This window comes from Pseudorasbora parva, chromosome 22, assembly GCF_024679245.1.
Source record: "Pseudorasbora parva isolate DD20220531a chromosome 22, ASM2467924v1, whole genome shotgun sequence".
NCBI lineage: Eukaryota > Metazoa > Chordata > Actinopteri > Cypriniformes > Gobionidae > Pseudorasbora > Pseudorasbora parva.
Genome location: NC_090193.1, coordinates 30,416,839 through 30,437,502, shown reverse-complemented (window position 1 = coordinate 30,437,502; position 20,664 = coordinate 30,416,839). Strand labels below are relative to the sequence as shown.

The window sequence follows — 20,664 nt, the reverse complement described above, 5'->3', positions numbered from 1 at the left end:
AAAATATGTCCACCATATAATAACCTAAACACATGCAGTCTATTGAATTGATCCCCATTTAACCACTTCAGCTCTGCACCCCCTATTGGACCCACCGGTGGGTCCAAAATTGCATCATCATAATCTTTTTTTAAAATCTGTAAATCGCGCACCACAAAACTAGACATATATGGTATCATTTGAAAGATTAGAACCTCAGCTTTCTTAATAACCCAATAACTTATGCATTTATATTACATAATAGAAAGTAATACGGTCTGAATTTGACCCCTCCGCAATGACCACCCCTTGAGAAAATCATGCAGATAATATAAAATTTCATATTTTTATCACACAAACACACCAAGTCGTATATCAAATGAAAGCTATTGGCCTCAGTAATATCGCTGAGCAGTTCATTTCACCGATCCAATAATTTACAGTAAATTTATTATCAAAAGAATCACAAAGATGGAAATGACTCCTTTGAACAAGCAAACACATGAGTCATATTCCTGTTCAGATCACAAACCTGTTGTAAAAGCTACTAGCCTCAAACCCTATATCAGCTTGTTTCTTAGTTTGTTTGCTTCAAAATGAGACTATTTTTACATGTCTGTGAGCAAGTATGGCCAAATGACACTGTAAAATGTCACCGATGTCCAGATCAAAACATGTGATGCAGACAAATACTCTTCTTATTGCTAGTTTTGATTGTCGGTGTTAGCCGATTACATTTTTGATGATGTCATCACATATTGCATCATGCGACAGAAAATCTGAGCAAGAGGCGGAGCCTTCTTTTCGATTTCCTAGTGGCCAGTTTATGTCAATGCAGATGAGTTGTTGTTAGACACTTTGGTCAGATAAATCTCAATAACTTTTATTTGCAAGGAGATATCAAGAAAATTATTTTTTCCTCTGTTTAGTGCCAATTTATAGAATCAACAGAAACTTCCAAAAAGCTTGGATCCCAAAATGATAAAAAAAATATAGAGATTTTTAAATAAATAAATTAAAAATATATCAAAATATTTATTTTTTATCTATGTTTATCATAAGATTGTGAATAGATACAATATAATATATGCAATATTCCACCACTGTGTTAAAATTTAGAGTGTTTTCTGTAAAATGAGACCCTTTTTATCAATTTACTCCAATGTATTTGGGTAGGGCGCTCTTTTAAATTCAGATATTCCTAATTCTCAAAACAATGCAAAATGTGCTGCAGAGCTGAAGTGGTTAAAATATATGTTAATATGAAAAAACAATGCAAAGCTCCCATGAACAGCACATTTATTCACCATTCAGCAGATAGCTTTCTATCTCTGTACAAGCAATATAGATTCTGTTAGCATATACTCTTTCTATGGTACAATAATCATTTACACAAATATACACAATTTAAAATATAAACCTGTTCGAAAGTACAACATATACTATATTTTTTTCCACGTTTTTAACGGTTCATTGAGGCAGTCCACACAATATTTATTCTATGATGGGTGGACAGCACAGGCAACAGTAAGCTCAATCAGCACAAACCGAAACGTTGACATGGAAGAGGATTTCTTCAGGACGACCTACAGTACAGCTGGGCTGGATAAAACTCTTTGGATCATGCACTATCAGGCCTTTCGCGATGCATTGACCGTGATTGTCGGTTTTTGAAGTTCATTGCTCTGATACGGAAATGTTTGTTCCTCTTAACACCATGTTGTTATTGTATGTCTGTATGGCACATTTAAAACGGTCTCGGATCATGTACACTTGAATATGTCCTTTGTGCAAAACAAATATTTCCTCCACACCGAAACCAAGTGCATAATGTAGTGATCAAATAAAAGTGTATGCGCGCACCCTCGTTCGAACACATTCACACGCACACTGTAAGACAACATGCTCGTACGCATGCACGTTCTCTCTCACTCACGCACACATATCGCCCAGCAAAATCATTCTAGACCTGTGATATAATCTGCATATTAAAACTGGGTGATCGAGACTGTTTGGACAATGGGCTTCCAGAGGAGAACGGACTCCCCGGGGAAAGGAGATCCTGGCTCCGTGCCACGTGCCCAAGACGTTCCTCTTGCAAGCTGATGGCCGACAGATAGTGAGCCCTGTCTGCGCTGAGGCTTCCCAGCGACAGGCTATCTGTGGGTCCCGATGAGCCATTGAGGCCGGTACAGTCAAGGGACTTGCTTGAAGACGTGCTGCTGGTTTTGGGTGGCGCACCAGCAAAGGGAGAGATGTAATGCGGGTCCAGAAAGCGCCTAGGAGCGCTGGGACTCGGGCTGCGGCTGTTCTCTGCCGTACGGAGGCTGACAGCGGGGGGAGGGGACTGGTGCCGTTGGTGGAGGCTCCGGAGGGCTGCTCTGGTGTCGGCCGACGTGCTCTCCCTCTGTCTGGCTCCCGGATCTCGGGAAGGTCGAACGCCAGTTATGACCCAGTCACGTTTCACGCTGCTGGGCTGGCTGCTGCTGGAAGCCCCAGAGGAAAACCCCTCATCTGGGTCAAAAGAGTCCTCTCCGCAGCTCACGCCATCGGCATCTAAAACACAGCGAGGGGAAAATGAGGCAGAGAAATAGAACGTTGCATGAACTAGACTTGAATATCCTGGAGGAAATACCAGCGCTTGCAAGGCAGCAAAAAATTGTGTTAGGTGAGCTTAGAAGTAAGCTGGGGCTTTTGGATCTGTCTCAGTGAAATGCTGCATATGAGCTGCTTTGACACGCAGTACGCGTTGTGTTAATTCTCCTACACAGGCTCACAGCGGGTAGAAAACGACACGACACCGTCTTTGAAGTGTCAAATTGCGGTTACACTAGTCTTCATTCGTTCCGTTCATACACGCGAACAACCTTTGGAAACTCGAGCAGAGGAGGAACATTTTGTTGGTGACAAGTTCAGTATAGGCTACTATACTACCGTTCAAAACTGGCTTAAAGGGTTAGTTTCCCCCAAAATGAAAATTATGTCATTAATTACTTACCCTCATGTCGTTTGACACCTGTAAGATCTTTGTTCATCTTCGGAACACAAATGAAAATATATTTGTTGAAATCCGATGGCTCAGAAAGGCCTTCATCGATACAAATGTCATTTCCTCTCTCAAGACCCATAAAAGGCACTGAAGACGTCGTTAAAAGTCCATCATTCTACAGTGATTCAACAATAATTTTGTGAAGCTATGAGAAGTTGTGTGCAAAAAAACCCCCAAAACTAAATAACAACATATATAGTGATGGGCTGATTTCAAAACACCGCTTCGTAAAGCCTCTGAGCTTAATCAATCAGTGCATCATATCAGCGTATTGATTCATGATTCGGATCGCCAAAGTCACATGACTTCAGCAGTTTGACACGCAATCCGAATCGATACGCTGATTCAAAATGCTGATTCAATAGAGCCACTGTAGTGAGATGGGCTTTGTAACGACGTCTTTAGTGCCTTTTATGGGTCTTGAGAGAGGAAATGACATTGGTGTCAATGAAGGTCTTTCTGAGCCATTGGATTTCAACAAAAATGTCTTCATTTGTGTTCCGAAGATGAACGCAGGTCTTACGGGTGTCAAACGACATTAGGGTGAGTAATTAATGACAGAATTTTCCTTTTTGGGTGAACTTACCCTTTAAGGTCTAAGTTTTTTCTTATCCAATACGGTTGTATTAACCTGATCAAAAGTAACAGTAAAGATTTTTATAACGTTACAAATGATTTCTATTTAAAATAAATGCTGTTATTTTTCTCTATTCATCAAAGAATCTTAAAAAAAAAGTCCAGTTCCAACAACAATAGCACAACTGTTTCAAAATTGATGATAAGAATTTTTTCTTGAGCACCAAATCAGCATATAAGAATCATTTCTGAAGGATAATGTGAAACTGAAGTAATAATGCTGAAAATTCAGCTTTGCCATCACATAAATTACATTTTAAATACATTAAAATAATTTTAATTGTAAAAACACACAAATTCACAATATTACTGCTATTACGCAATATTACTGGCCCTATTTTAATGATCTGAGCTTCTGTCAGAAATCCACTTTTGCCAGTTTAATGACAACAACAACAAAAACGGTCAACACACCAGGCGCATGGTCAGAAAGGGTTGTACCTCGTCTCTTAATGAGTCATGGGTGTGTTTAGGCGCAACGTGCAATAAACCAATCAAAGTCTCATCTTCCATTTCCTTTAAAAGCCAGTTGTGCTTGTGTAACCCCTTCTGTTCAAACTGGCTGCTCCAAGAGGGACTTGAACCCGAGTCTGCCGGCATGAGAGTCAAACGCTCTAACAAGGAGGCTAAAGGCTACAACCCTTAATTTTAGATAGTTTTGTTGGTCACTGGTGAAGTCCATTTAAGTTGCCTCAAAATAGCAACGCACCAATGTGCCTGAACACACCTGGTTTTTAGACCATGGGTGAACAGATGGACACGAGTGCATAATCATAACCGTTTTGAGCTGAAACTACCAACAAAAAACGAAAACTTGCTCTAGGTGTATGATAGGGCCCTCATGTTTTTTTAACAGTACCTATTGTAGATGTGAAAAATGCTACACTCGAGCCTACCTCAGAATTTGTTTCTTCTAAGGTCTGAAATCGCAAATATATACAAGTTTGGTTGGAATGCAATGGAAGTGCTGGAGCAAGATCATAATTCTCCCTGTCCTGTTCACTTCCTGACAAAGACAGCAAGCTTTCTAGAGCTAATGCAACATAAAAAGGAAAGGATGCACAGTAGACGTGCAATTGACACATGGTTATTGAGTAGTAATTTCTAGCCATTTTTATCACTATTTTTTATTATTATTTTATTATATTTTTTATCTATTTTTTATTTTACACAAAATATTACCGTCACAATTATAGCAGTTGTCAAAAGTAAAGCCCAGCCTAGGAAAATGTATATTTTCGCCCATTTTTAAAATGTTATTAAAACTTATTAAAGATTTTATAAGCATATTGGGAAGTTATTGGAGTCAGTTGTTTTGTGATGCCAAATTGTGGGGACGATATTTAGCCAGGCTCATAAAAAGAAATTATGAACACATGCAAAAACATAATTGTAAATAATGATTTTTATTTTTTATTTTTTTTGCATATAAAATATAATCACTTTACGTACGTTGCCTTTTTTTGCCAAATAATTTAGCCAGATCAATACCTTAACCAAGTTCAGTGTCTTCCCTCATATTTTGAATGCCTTAAATTACTTAAAAAAAAAAAAATACAATAATTTTGACTTGAAAGCACCAAAAGGCCAATCACAATTCAGTATGCAAATATTATTATTATTTTGAATGCAGAACATTTTATCCATATAAATCTAAGGAGAATTTCCGCTTAAGAAATTTAAGATGAAAAGTATAGTGCACAACAAAATCGTCCTCAAAACAATGTTAAGTAAATCACGCTAAATGAATTTCAGAAATTCATAGAGAAGAAAAAAAAGGAATGAATATCATTCATATATAGCGTATCTTATTGCCTTGCAAGCACTGTAAGAGGCTCCTAAAACACATTTGATCACAAATAAAAAGGATTAAACACAAATGATCAAAATACACTAGGGTATGTGGAGACACTAGTAACAGATGGGAGGAAGTTTCCATGCAATGGGGTCATTTTAATATTGATAAAAAATGTTGAGTATTAATATAAATAATGAACACTTTCTATGATGAACAAGGGCAGGGCTTGTGTATGAACTGTCTAACACCGTGACACGGTGTAATGGTGAAATGTTCCTGAGCCCTGCGTACCCCCTTGCAAGGTTAGGTGAATGGTGCACTTTATCCGCCCGCGTTGCACAGGACTGTCTGGTCTCTCCGGGGGGGTGTATCGGCTGGGGGTGATGGAGGCGTAGAATTCAGCCGTGGTTGAGAAATCAAAACAATCTGAGGTGAAGACAGTGAGCGAACTAAACATGATGCTGACAGAGGGAACATGTCACACACAAAAATGGCCTCCTTTTCCTGATGTTTCAATGGATGCAATGGAGGGACTGTTGAGGATGTCACGTTAATGTTCTGATTGTGATTTTAATGATCATGAAGAAAGCAACCAAAATAAAAAGATCGGTATAAAAGTCTGTGTGTGCACGTATTTTCCATACCCTCTCGTTTCCAGCGGAGGCGACGAATGGAGGCGGCAGTGACAGCTGCCTGTGAGATGCATCTCCCGGCAGGCGTTACTTCCACCTCCAGAAGGTTCCGCGAGCCCTCCGGAGGACGGGACGGAAGTGAGCGGCTAATTGCATTTGCCACCTGAGGATCAGGGGTCAACGTAATGCAGTGAAATATAACATTTCCATTAAGAATCATACATTTAAATATTGATTCATGAAAGACTCCATGAAACATCTTATTGGGGGTTTTGGCAGATTTTCTTAAATAGTACCGTACAATAGGGTCTAAAATTCAAACCAGTGAAAATTATTCTATTTTGCATTTTGTGTAATTAAAAAAATTAAAACATGATATTTTAAAAATTCCACACAAAAAAATCCATGAATTTTTAATAATTTAATGACTTAACATATTTGCTGTTCCTTATTTTGCTTTAAATGGAAGCAGCACTTGAGCTGTATAAATGTCACAAGTATGGGTAAAACCTGTTCAAATCGCCCCATACCCTTAAAAAGCCCTATTTCAGGGGAAATCCATTTTTAGCAGTGCCTGAAACCATACTGGATGTTATCGAGTGCACTCATTCAATCCCATAATGCAGAGCAATAATGAGTATGCAACTGATGTACACTCAATGGCTAGAGGATATCCATAATTAACAGTGAGGGTCATACCAAATTAATTCCCGCACATTGCCAGAAGATGGCTCAGCTGAATCATGCACCTACCCGTCCATTTTCCAAATGGCCAACCAATGAGAGAACAACATAATATCATACAAGTATAAAATGGCTTAATTAAGGTTTAAACATGCTAGTTTCCATAACAGAGTTCAAGATAGACATTTGCATTCCTACTGGAGTTTGCCAAGTTCCAAATGATTATTAAACAGCAAGCAACAAAAACCTTTCAGTGCACTCACTCACTCGTTTTCATTCACTTCTTTAAGTGGACTATATTAGTGGAGTAATGCAGGGAATAGTGAATGAGGGTATAGGGGGCGATTTCGAACAGCTCCGATGATGATGTTTTTGCATAATTTGAAAAGGATACTGAGAGCACCTTGTGGCTCAATGGAAGCAAAAACGTCTGTTCACAATTTGATTTGCTTTAATATTTAATCTGAACTTTATATCCTAATATTTGTCTGCTTTACGACTTATGTATCAGACTTTCAGACCCCATTGTATATTTCCCCAAGTGTACAGTAATAAATGCATTTCACATAATACGATGGTGTGCAGACAGCTGATGACTTACCAGTAATGGCTGGGCATGGAGGTCTAGCTGTGCTCGGTAGAGGATGTCATCCAAAGCTTCCCTCCCTAGATCCCACTGCCCATTATAACTGGAGTTGATGAGAGAGAGTGTCATTATGCAGATGAGATCATTAGCACACTACTCAATCCATTAATTGAGAATTAACAGGAATTAAATATATAATGCATTTCCATCTCTTCCTAATGTAAAAAAAAATTTGATCTGACTGCCGCTCAGAAACACACTACCATTTAAAAGTTAGGGGTCGATAGGATTTTTGGAAAGAAGTCTCTTATGCTCATTAAAGGGATAGTTCAGCCAAAAATGAAAATGTGATGTTTATATGCTTACCCCCAGTGCATCCAAGATGTAGGTGTCTTTGTTTCTACGGTAGAACACAAATTGAGATTTTTAACTTCAACCGTTGCAGTCTGCCAGTCATGCATGTGAATGGGTAACAACTCTATCAGAGTAAAAAAACAAAAAAACAACATGCTTAGACAACATGCACAAAAACCCTCCTGCTTGTGACGACACACTGATGTCTTAAGACACAAACCAATAGGTTTCTGTGAGAAACCGAACAGTATTTATGCTTGTTGTTTTTTTCCTCATATCCAGGCGAATCTAATCTAGTGTTCCTATCTGCCATTACTTCCGTCTGGTAAGGTCAAACTGGTGCCATATATGAATGCGCCAGTTTGACCTTACCAGACGGAAGTAATATAGACCTCATTAGTGCCTGCGTGGATCGGCATCCATAGGCATCCACATAATATATATCCATGATCGCGCCAGTTTGACCTTACCAGACGGAAGTAATGACGGATGGAACCACTAGATGAGATTCGTCTGGATATGAGATATAAAAAATAAAAAAAACGTTCGGTTTCTCACAGAAACCCATTGGTTCGTGTCTTAAGACATCAATATGTCGTCACGAGCAGCAGGGTGTGTTGTATTCTGTCTAAGCATGTTTTTTTTTCTACTTTCATGGAATTGTTACCCATTCACATGCATTATGACTGGCAGACTGCAACGGTTGAAGTTAAAAATCTTCATTTGTGTTCTACTGAAGAAACAATGACACCTACATCTTGGATGCACTGGGGTAAGCCGATAAACATCACAATTTCATTTTTGGGTGAACTATCCCTTTAAGGCAGCATTTGTTTGATCAAAACTATAGTAAAACCGTGCAGATTTAACATTTAGCATCAAATCTCCATCAAATACCCCTCTTATTAGAGAAGGATAGTGACATGGAATTTTTTTTTGTCATAATAAAGATACAGCTCAGAAAACTTACATGGCATGGTAAACCGCAGTCAGCATCTGCACCATAAACTCCGGCTCCAATCGCACGCGGTTATACGGCTCCCTCCACGACTTTTGCTGCTGCCGCGGGTAACCACTCACACACAGCCTGCATAAAGAGAGAGACTCATAGAGAATCTCTAATGATATGTTTATTTGGAGGTTTTAATTCTAATGATGTGACCCACAACAGACATCCTTTGCCCTCTCTCTAAATCAATATTCCATTTAATCATTCCATCTCTGCCTGTTCCAGAAAGACATTTCAGAGAGAGAGAGACAGCTAGAGAGACAGACAGCTCAAGATGTTCCCGGATCGTTAGCAGAAAAAGAGAACTTGTGCTCTCAGCTCAGAAACCGTGCGCACGGTCAGCTCACCGTGTGCTCATTCTACAAGCCGATTGGTGGGACGATGCAGGCATAAAGACCACAGCTGAGTTGTAGCAGAGCATTAGAAAAGACAGCACCTCAAACCTGCAGGAGAAACACACACACACACACACACACAGCTCTTACATAACCACCTTTGACATCTGCATAATTTTACATCGACAAATCAGACAGCGGAACATTGAGTCAGCAACTGTCGCCGTGTATCTAGCCGGTGGAATGGGTAATAACAAATCAAACTACATCTGTACGGATCTCACTGTCAGAAAGCTCCAGCAGAGGTTTAATGAAATAAAAATGCTGAGATACCCATTACAGCCTGCAGGAAAAAGTAACAGCTGAGTCACGAAAATACAGCAGCGATAGCGTGATTAATGAAATGCCCAGAAATATTCCACACATCAAACCTACTTTCTCCACAAGAAAGAAGAAGTACAAAACCTCAGTCTGACAAGAAAAAAAAAGCACCTGTTCTGTGAGGTGAACGTCTCTCTCTGAGAGAGCAGACCGCTGTACACCACCCGGATGAGGTCGTGCTGGTTCAGGGCTCCCTCAGTTAACGCCATTGACCCCAGGCTGGATGGCTGCGTTAAACATAAAAGTATTCAGCTTTAATCATTCATTGTTTTAAATGGATAGTTCACCCAAGCATGTGAATGGCAGCCCAAAATTTGAAAAAAGCCACACACAAAAATTATCCATCCATTATAAAAGTAATCCACACACGATCCGGGGGGTTAATAAAGGCCTTCTTTGAATCGATGGGTTTGTGCAAGAAAAACATCCATATTTAAAACTTTATAAAAGTAAAATATCTAGCTTCCAGCAGACCTTTACCTGTGCCTTACCATGCTTTCTGTATTCAAAATAAGCAGAAAGTCTAACACCTTACTACACAGTTCAAAATGCTTATGCTATGTGCAACGTCATCGTCGCGCCAATTACGCTTTTTCCATAAGTTGAATATGGAAGACTGGAAGCTAGATATTTTATTTTATACCATGTTAAATATGGATATTTTTCTTAAACACATCGATTCACTTCATAAATTCTTTATTTACCGCCGGAGCCATTTGGATTACTTTTATAATGGATGGATGCACTTTTTTGGCCTTCAAATTTTGGACTGCCACACTGCCATTATAATGCTTGGAAGAGCCAGGACATTTTTTTTTTTTTTTACATAACTCAGATTGTATTTGTCTGAAAGAATAAAGTCATATACTACTAGGATGGCGATCATGGGCTAATTTTCACTTTGGGGTGAACTATCCCTTTAAGACCTACAAATAATAACTACAAAAAGTTATAAAATATTTAATTCAATTATGCCTTCACAGCCTTATTAAGTTCAAAGGAAACATTCTATATGATATTACTTGTGGAATTGAATTTCACATGTAAACAAGTTTAACCTGCTGAAATGCATCTTAAACCAGTCTAAGCTGGTTTGCTTGGTTTTTTTTTACTTTTCAGATGAACAAGTCTGGCAAGGGTGGGAGATCCTCTTAAACCAGCTAAGATATTATTATATAATTAAAATCTATATGTTGTGGGTCAATTCGAGCAATTTCCGGTTCCTATATATGGCCGGTCACCCAGTGCATCTCTAAAGGTTTGCAAAGAAATTCCGCTGCATCGAAGGCACACACTTTTACCAGTTCATGCATGTTCAGCTCTATGGAAATCAAACCCATGATTTTGCCATTGTTAAAGCCACCCTCTACTGTTTAAACTTCAGAAAAGGATGCTGGTCTTTTCCACACTTCTTGTTTAAAATGTTTTTAAAATGGTTATAAAACTTATATAATTTTATAATATTTCACACAGTTTTCTTTTTTGGTAGTGTGAGAGAATTATTTATGTGGAAATTTGCTGTTTTAACAGATTTTTTTCAATCTTTCATATGATATTTGGTGAATTGTACTGAATCCACTTACCCTAACCATAACAATCATACCTAGATTCGTAACCTATTACAAGAGCTAGATTAAACCAGCTCATTCCTGCAAACCAGATGGTTTTGACTAACAAGCTTTGTAAAAATCAAGGATTCCTGGCTCTTTGTTGGTTGTGGCATTACTCTCTGGTTTCCCATTCCAAGATAAATGTAACCAGATATGCATTTTGTGTGCATAATCGTCATTGATCTGACACTGATACCTCCTGTAGCTCAGACATCCGATAAAGGTCTGATTAAAAAGTTTGTATTTAACTTCACTTTATACCTCATGGTATATTGAAGGCTTAGAGAGAGTTGGTATGGTGAATGACAGCAGCTTGCCATTTCCTTTACTGTCTACAATTTCCTGTAACAGAAGATGTACACATACCATACGTCATCGTTAGCCAATTCAATTTCAGGAAATTACAGGAAATGCTAGCACAATGACCAATTTCACCAGGTTATAGATCCCCAGTAGCAGGGCTTCCACACAGCCATTGCGATTGCGCTCTCTGCTGGCTGAATGCCGCAAGTACACCCAGATGAGTTCAGGCAGGAACTGCAGGGTAAACCGACGCAAACCCTCCTCTGAGCTCCGGTACAACTCAAACAACTGATGACACACCGGAGCCAGCAGCTAGAGAGGAAGGAAGAAAAGAAAGAGAGAGTGATATAAAGTCAAAGAGACAGTAGGCACTAAAAGGAATCTTTTTTTGCAACATGAAAAAAACAAAACACCAGCATAAGGAAATAGCATTTTAAAAGACAATACTACTATCCAAATGGATTCAATAAGAATCTAATTTATTTCCTTAAACATTTTACTGCTATTTAAATTCACAATTTTGTCTAAAATTGAATTACACCTTCTGTAGAGGTGGTGTTGCGTCGCCAATGACCGTAGGAATGAAGCACACAATTGCTTTTTGGGCCTGGTGTCTATAAAAGCTTTTCTTTGACTAAAAAGAAAGTTTTCAGCTCTGAAACTTACAGGATATTCTTATATCACCATGACCTTTTATATATATCAAAAGCTCAAGGGAAAAATGTCCAAGTTTTAAGTGTTATGGCTAAAATTTGCATTTTATTTTATTAATTTTTAATTACCAATAACAGCAGTGAATAATCTGAAGTCATGTCATTTTAAGTAACCTTTGTAAGCTTATATTAACATGTGCTTTCAGAAGAAATCATCACCCAACACAGACCCTTTTGATGAAGAAATTATCAATAACATTTTTAAATAAAACAAATCGTTTCAAACACATCATCGTACCTCACTGCAGGGCTGCTCCTGAATAACGGCATAAAGAGCAGGTATCAGAGCTTTCTTCAGGCGCAGGCTGCCAGAATAGCTGCGGATTTGCTCTTCAGGTAAGGTCTAAAGAGGAGAGACGGTGGTTGGTATGACTAAGCAGGCTCGACCTGAATCACCCTGGAACTGAATACTTAGAGGCTGAAATATTCCTCCAATATGTTCTGAGATTCCGACTCCAAATGTGGTTAATGGGACATTGCACTCAGATCACTTGGGAAGCGAGGGCTTAATTTGACGGAGCTATATAAAAACACCATATTAAAGTCTGCATGATGTCAAATTTCTCACCTTAAACTCTGAGAGCCATTCCTCCACCACCCCACGCTCTGAGCAGAGCATGGTCCTCCTGACAGAGCAAATAATGGAAATATTAAGCAAGAAAGAAAGAAAATGAATATTAGTACCATACTTGCACCAAAATTAAATTTGACACACCTGTCAATTTCACTGAAATGAGAAGAAAATTGCCTGGCAAATTCTCTCATCTACCATGAATATATTTTGCAGTATCCCATTAAAGGGTTAGTTCACCCAAAAATGAAATTTCTTTCATTAATGACTCACCCCAATGTAGTTCCACACTCATAAGATCTCCGTTCATCCTCGGAACACGGTAAGATATTTTAGATTTAATCCGAGGGCTTTCTGTCCTTTGAATGCTCACTTTGCTGTCCACGTCCAGAAAGGTAATGAAAACATCATCAAAGTTGTCCATATGTGCAATATATGTGATAAAGAATCAAACGGTCATGAATCAGCATTTTGATTCATGATTCGGATCGCTAGTCTCATGTGATTTCAGCAGTTTGACACACGACCCGAATCAATATGCTGAATCATGACCGTTTGATTCTTTATTTGAGGAACACAGAAGAGAAGACAATGCTGAATGAAGTCGTAGTTTTTGTTTTTTTGGAGCAAAATGTATTTCCAATGCTTCAAAAGAGTCTAACTAACCAACTGATGCCACACATGGACAACTCTGATGATGTTTTCATTACCTTCTGGACGTGGGCAGCAAATGGGCATACACTTACATTCAATGGACAGAAAGCCCTCGGACTAAATCTAAAATATCTTAAACTGTGTTACGAGGATGAACGGAGGTCTTACAGGTGTGAAACGACATTGAGGCGAGTCATTAATGAAAGAAATTACATTTTTGGGTGAACTAACCCTTTAAGTATTATGCAAAACAGAAGGCATGGTAAACTGTTTCATGACAGGTTCAGGTTTTACATATATATACTACCATTCAGAAGTTTGGACAAACTTGGAGTGAATTTGTGTTTATCAACATTATCTTAAACTTTTAAATGTAAAAGTTTATGCTTAAATACCTAAAATTTGTTAAATGTAAATATAAACTACATTACACTACCTTTCAATAGTTTGGAGTCAGTAAGATAATTTTGTTTTTAAAGAAATTAAGGATTGGTTCACTTGAATGAACATATTTTAAACATTCCAGGATGAGCAATTTAGGTTAAAAAGTATATATTTTTTGTTGTTGAAAATGGCTGATGGTTTTACTAGATAAGACCCTATCCTCATCTGGGATCGCGCAGATCCTTCAAAGCCCTTTGAAACTGCATTGATTTGGACCTTTACCATTTTAGTTGCCATTGAAGTCCATTATGTAGAGAAAAATCCTGGAATGTTTTCCTCGAAAAACTTTCTTAGCGACTGAAGAAAGAAAGACATGGACATCTTGCTGAGCATGAGAGACTAACCAACTCCAAACTTTTGGACACTAGTTTCTTTACAAAATGTTTGTTTTTTCTCTTTTTTTAGTGAATGATTTAGGCCCAACAGAAAAATACAGTAAATATACATGATTTAAACCAGCTTAATCTGGTTTGCTGGTCTTAGTTGGTCTCCCTTCTTGGTTACGCTGGTCAGTCGCCTGGTTTTCGTAGGTTTTTGGTCACTTTTAGTAGGGATGAATCAGTTCCTGACTTGATAAACCATAGTACAATAAGTATTACAGTATTACATTTTAACTATTAAAACTTTATTTGATTAGCATTAACTGAAAAACTTGTGGTAAATCTACTGTCCAGCATAGAGATAGAGGGCCACGCCCACACCACTTTGTATTGCGCGAAGCGGCCTCCTTGTCATTTTTGACTTATAACAAAACAGAACAATGTCTAAAAGCTGATAAGTGACAGGGTGTATAGGAAACAAGCTAAAAAACCCAGAACAAAGTCTTTATAAGCTGTCAACCCTAAATAACGAGTGTTTAAGGAGACAAAAGTGGATATAGGCAATAAGACGTGAAGCAACAGCAGGAAGAATGGGTAATTTGCAGGATCCTGACACTCAGTATGCCCACATGTACAGCAAATAGTCACATGCAAGTCAAATATCCAGATTTCAGCCTTATACATTATATTTTAGCATATCCTGTTGCCGATTACATTCCCCTCCAGTAGGCGTAGTTCTCGGAGCAATTTTACCCATTTTGCTCTGTCTTAATTGGTAGTGCTAATTAACAGCTCTGCTAATTGTTATTTGTGGGGGTTTTTTGTTTCACAAAACTTGGTGAAATGAATACAGTACGTGTATATGTACTTTCTGAACATTTCCAGCACATTTTATTGAAAATACTGATAACTGTGATAATTTTGGTCACTTTTTCATACTGGGCTAGGAGACCATCTGGTTAGATTAAACCAGTTAAGACCAGCGTAAACCAGCTAAGACCAGAAAAAACATCTGGTTTAAGTGTTTATTCAACAAGGCAGAGCTTCTTCAAAGATTCCCTGGAAATATAAGATAATTTGATTCACTACACAATTCCCACTTTTTCATGTGTGTTATTGTATTATTATCAGTTTTAAAATGTGCACATTTTTTTTACTCCACAAAACCATTTTAGCATTCATTGTGGCTCACCTGACTCAAACCCAGCTCACAAGTGTAGACAAGGAGAGATGTGGCTCAGATTCTCCATGTCTCTTGATCTCTGGTCAAACAGCCGGCAGATAAAAAGACGACACGCACATCCCGCTCAAAAACTCCATTAAAGCTCACACCTGCCCAACACACAGAACATCACAGTTACTACAACAACTGTGGGCTCATGTTCCAAACTGAAAGCTTAACAGTGCAAAAACACGCAGGTGTTGCCCCATTCTGTCCTAATACAGGACGTCTGTGTTTGGATATGCATGTTTGTGTGCAGCTCTTAAAATGGCAGGCTCTGCATATGGCAGTGTGATGGTGAGGGGGAGTGTGCTCTGCTCTGATTAGAAAGCAGCATACTGTTGGTATGGGAGTGAATCTGAGGTGAATTGAGCAGATGCTTTACACGCTAAACGAAATCTGCCAACATCCCAAATCCTACTTGTGCTGTCAAGACATGACCTAAGATAGCCTAGAGGAAGCAGCGCTAACTGCACTTACTGTACAGCTATTGTTGTGTTTTTCACTCCATTTAAAGATTTGCACATGTATACAGGCACTGTTCATGCCTGAACTAACATCAAATATAAATTTAGTCATACACCCTAAAGTATAGAATGAGTCAATTTAAATGTATTTCACATCAGCAAATGTTTATCAACTGTAACGAAGGCAGTGTAACGTATCTGAAAAGCTTAATCATTAAACACCCTTTTAATATTACAAAAGAAATTCCTTGGTGTATGTCAACTGTGTTACAGACAAACAATATCCCACTACACACACTGATTAAGTGATAGTGGCGGAGTTCATGGAACTCAAACATTCAATGTGTTGTTGTTTTTTATGGCTATTCCGCCATATGTACATTTTTGAAAGACTTCTAAGAATTAAAATTGTGCAGATATGTGTGTAAAATTATTAGCACGGTCACTAAGGACAAGGCCTATTTTATCATATGCTCTATTTTGATTGATTCCATAACCATCAGTGTTACTGAACTATAAACTTTTACCCCAGCACATCTGAGACTATTTCAATGGAAATAGCAATTCTGTGTGGTTAAAATGTGTGGTTTCATACCTAGATAACTACTTTACTGTGGCAGCAGCAACATGAACACAGATTTGAATTTTCCGATAATCTTTTAACGATTAATCAACAAGCTCTAATTTTTATCATAAATCTACCTCAGAGATCCTTTTGATAGTTTTAAACTCCAGTCCATGTGGAATTACACTCTGAAATAATATCAAAAGCAGCAGTCTAGATATTTAAAACGTAAAAAACCAACAAAAACAAAAACTGTCAAAACATAGTTGACCATGACACTAACATGCAAGTAACATAGTTGACGGACAGAGGTGAAAAAGTCACAATTTTTATGTAGATCAAAAATAAATAAATAAATAATAGATTATATATCAAAAGCAGCAGTCTAAATACTTAAAATGTATAAAAAATATATATATATATTTCAAAAAATATTTCAAAAAAAGAAAACAGTCGACCATGACAGTAACATAGTTGACGCTGACGGATGTAATGCAAGTAACAGTTGAAAATGTCACCATTTTTGCCTCAATTTTAATGGCAGGCCTTGTCTGGCCAACCAAATGTTATTTTATTGCTCAGGTAACCTCACAGTTGAATATATATTTGAAATAAAATCATAGAAAAATTGTAAACAAGAGCATTGCACCTAAAATAGTTGATAGGCAATTAATATACTCCTTTACAATAGGTCATTTCAGAAAACATTTAGAAAAAATTAAAAGGATATTTACCATGTGTTCAAAATGACATCACATGATGCTGGTCACATGGTTTTGTTTTTTAAAGGGGTGTTCAGCTAGTAAAATAATTGACAGAATGTTTGCTGCCATTAATTAAACATTTTCTTATTTGAAAGAAAACTACATTTATTGAATTTTTCTAAGGTATATTTAGGTTTCAGGGAAAAAAAATTAATAAAGATAACCTTGACTTATTTCATTTTTTATTATTTTGAACAAAGTTGGAGTGAAAGTTGAGTGAAGACCTACTCACTCCAAAAAGCAGAAACTGAAAATAACCCAAGGGACATAAAGGAAATTTTTAGCAAACTGAAAAACAGCAGGGTGCATACAATATTGAGGTGAGATTACAGTATGCATTCTCTTAATTGAAAAAATATGATATTTAGAAGAAAATTATTAGAAAAAAATATTATCATTAAATGAACATGAAATGAAACCCTAAAATATAGAATGACCTGACTTAATAGGGATAGTTATGTTGTTCCAAATCGGATATTTTGAAGAATGTTGGTAACCAAACAATTGATGGTAGCCACTGACTTCCATAGTAGGAAAAAAAAAATACTATTTAAGTCAATGGCTACCGTCAACAACTGTCTGGTTACCAACATTCTTTAAAACATAATTTGTGTTCAACAGAAGAAAGAAAGTCAGAAACTTACATTTTTGGGTGAACTATCTCTTTAAGAATATATGTATTGGCTAAATGTCAAAAAATGCAACTTGGTAGGTTTGGATAATATTTTTTAGTAATGTTAGTACATTCCTCTATTCAAGAAGTAGGCCTACATTGTTTTTTTTCTTTAAATTTGGGCAGTGGATATCAGAAATGTCCTCATGCTGTACTTCACCTAAAAGCAAATAGAAAGTGTGTGTTTGTTTAGCAGGAGCTAGGCCGGACAGTAAAGGAAAAGCAGTATTATTAAATAGTCATTGACTTTTACCTTTAAACATGAATTTTAACCAAACATCTTGATGTTGTAACAAAAGCTCATGGACATGTTACGTCAACTACCCGTTCAAAGGTTTATCCTGAGGCTCTGCAACACTTTTACTAAAATATTTGAAAAATGCAATGTGGCTGCAACAAAATAGCAGTGATATTAACGCCTTACCTCAAGACGAGGACAATCTGCCTGACCAAAACATTCTTCGGCTTGCTGGACGCAACACGGTTAACACGCATGCTCTCCAACCATTGCCAACGGGTAAGAAGCTTACAAGATTCAGTGCCAGATAATTAAGTGTATACAGTCCCCCCGAAGAGGGACGCACAGCCAGGCCTAAAATAGCCATTGTGAAAAGAGCTTAGTACAAAGAGAGAGGAAGAGGTGATTTCACTGAACGGAGATCAAAGTAGTACACGTTCAACGAGCATTAACAAGACTATGATCGGCCTGTCGACTGCAGCGGGACACAACAGAAAGGTCATTGTTAAACAGGTTGCGCAACGCACTCCACACACTCGACTGAAAACGGACTCCAAACTGTCACACTCACCAGACACAATTTTACCTGCGCCGACACTCAAAGTCTCATTAAACGCCAGGGCGCGCATATATCACGCTGTTCCCATAGTGAGGGCAAACATATGGACAAGTATACGAGTACATGCACCAGCGTTCGTTCAAACGCACCAAGCATTATTTTGTTCTGACAGTGCGAGATGAGTCTCATTACTCTCAATCCTGTCAAATTAGCCAGATGGTGTCTAATCTCGCCCGGGCAAATCTCTGTGCTGCACAGAATACAAGTCCTTGGCAAGGGTCACAATCCAGCTCCTCTGAGATGAAAACAGCTCCTTGTCTAGGGCAAAAAAGACCCGAGTTGGTTTAATGAATTACTCTAGGGTTACATCAGTGGCAAATCAAGCCCTATTATTACCGCCATCCTTCCTGTGCCATTTGACTGTGGTTTTTTTAGTGAACGCTCGCTTCCTGATCTCAACACTGGTGCATCTGTGTTTGGAGAGGTCGAGATTGCACACTTCATATACTGCTGGTTTATAGGTGTGCCTCGCTGGCATCTGTTCACGTTGTGCAGGAGTTAAAACTGATGTTATGCCAGAAGGTGGAATTGGGCCAATGTGTGTGTTTGGCGCAAAGATATCCAAAGAACAGACAATGCTTATTGAAAAAAAGCTTTAAAAATTAGCTGAAGCCATTATGTTGATCCTTTAGGGTGCATGTTTCTTTAAAAGCCATCAAAACAGATATGCAGAATTATGTTCTTTTTAACATATTAACCAATATTGTATAATACCAATAATGTGTCATTAATATCAGTTAAATCAATTTATGACTTTGTCAACAACATCAGACAAATAATAGCACTCTGAAAATAAAAGCATGTCAGCCTGTGATAAACACAAGGCTGAAAAATATTGCATAATTTGAACTCTTTTATTTTTACAATGCAGCACTAAAAGTCATTTAATATTTTAGTTTACAAAACTTAAGTTTTCTCGAATTAAATCCATTTATAGGCTATAATTATCCGAATGCTGCTCAAACCCAATACTGCAATATAAACTGAAATAAAAATATATATTAAAAAAATCGATAGTTTTCTTTAGGCTTTTTTAACTTATTGTAGCATTAACATTTTAATTTAACCGTTTAACAGACAATTATATATATATTACGCGATGTGTTTAGAGCAGAAACAAGCATGATCATGTTTGATGTGTCCTTGGAACATAGATTCAAGTCTGAACGGGTTACACAAAACAATGTTATGCAATCATACATGACATGCTGTTGTTAACTTTTTAGTGACCATGTAATTTAATACATTACGTTAATAATCATTCGGCCTAAAATTTAACCGAATCAGCGTCGTCTTCCAACGTATGTGGCTCAAATGTAGCCCATTAAAAATAGCCTCATCTATGCTTACGCACACAGATTTTTTATCAATGGTATGGGTTCTGAATTACATACCAGTGGGATCTGGACTCCTCCGGATGCTGCAGATGATCGCTAGAGTCCTTGAGCAAAGCTGCAATGCGCCTTAAAGGACAGACCCGACACAACGACCACCTCTGAGATCAAGTAGAACATTACTCGTACAATCCCACCGGACCTTTACTATTAATATCAAGGAATCGATGGGTTAAAAAAAGGCCTTGCGTTTGCCAGACCGAAAGGTTCACTGCCGTGTTGACATCATCATGTATCTCCTCTCCCTAGCTCTTCCTGCCAACTTGCAGCTATTTACCTGACCAATTGAGTCGCTCTGATCGAGCCCTCGCGGGGGCTGGCCAATAGCTGCGAGGCGCGATGATTTCTGAGCTGAGCGGTGCTCATCGCACTCGCGGCTATTGGCCAGCCGTGTGGTGGGCTCGATCAGAGCGACTCAATTGGTCAGGTAAATAGGTGAACACAGAACTCAGTAAAAGCGCTCTCAGGGAAGTGCACTGGACTTTGAGCTCCTATCAAAGAGACAAAACTACGGCGGTATATATTAATTTGCATTTGTGCAATTATCTTGTGGTAAAATGTATGTGTGTGTGTGCGCGCGCTACTACAACCAACAGTCTGGGCATTGTTGCTCTGCAGTTTTTGTAACGGATGGGACCTAACTTACTTTGTACAAGATCATGCG

At 38.1% G+C, this 20,664-nt stretch overlaps 1 protein-coding gene across 2 annotated transcripts; it reads right to left on the bottom strand.

Moving 5' to 3' along the window:
• Positions 1 to 1,261: 1,261 nt before the first annotated feature.
• On the bottom strand, positions 1,262 to 20,269 carry LOC137057989 (hyccin 2). Of its 2 annotated transcripts, XM_067431115.1 has the most exons (13): positions 20,001 to 20,269; positions 15,251 to 15,390; positions 12,638 to 12,695; positions 12,308 to 12,412; positions 11,489 to 11,668; positions 11,315 to 11,395; positions 9,555 to 9,670; positions 9,075 to 9,170; positions 8,689 to 8,805; positions 7,380 to 7,467; positions 6,107 to 6,257; positions 5,754 to 5,888; positions 1,262 to 2,535 (listed from the first exon to the last, which is right to left on the bottom strand). In XM_067431115.1, exons 3-13 carry the CDS (start codon positions 12,686 to 12,688, stop codon positions 1,943 to 1,945), a joined length of 1,713 nt encoding a protein of 570 aa, XP_067287216.1. In that variant the 5' UTR covers positions 12,689 to 12,695; positions 15,251 to 15,390; positions 20,001 to 20,269; the 3' UTR covers positions 1,262 to 1,942. The 2 variants fall into 2 exon arrangements, with proteins under 2 accessions (XP_067287216.1, XP_067287217.1); XM_067431116.1 differs by lacking the exon at positions 5,754 to 5,888 and having other exon boundaries at positions 20,001 to 20,266.
• Positions 20,270 to 20,664: the final 395 nt, after the last annotated feature.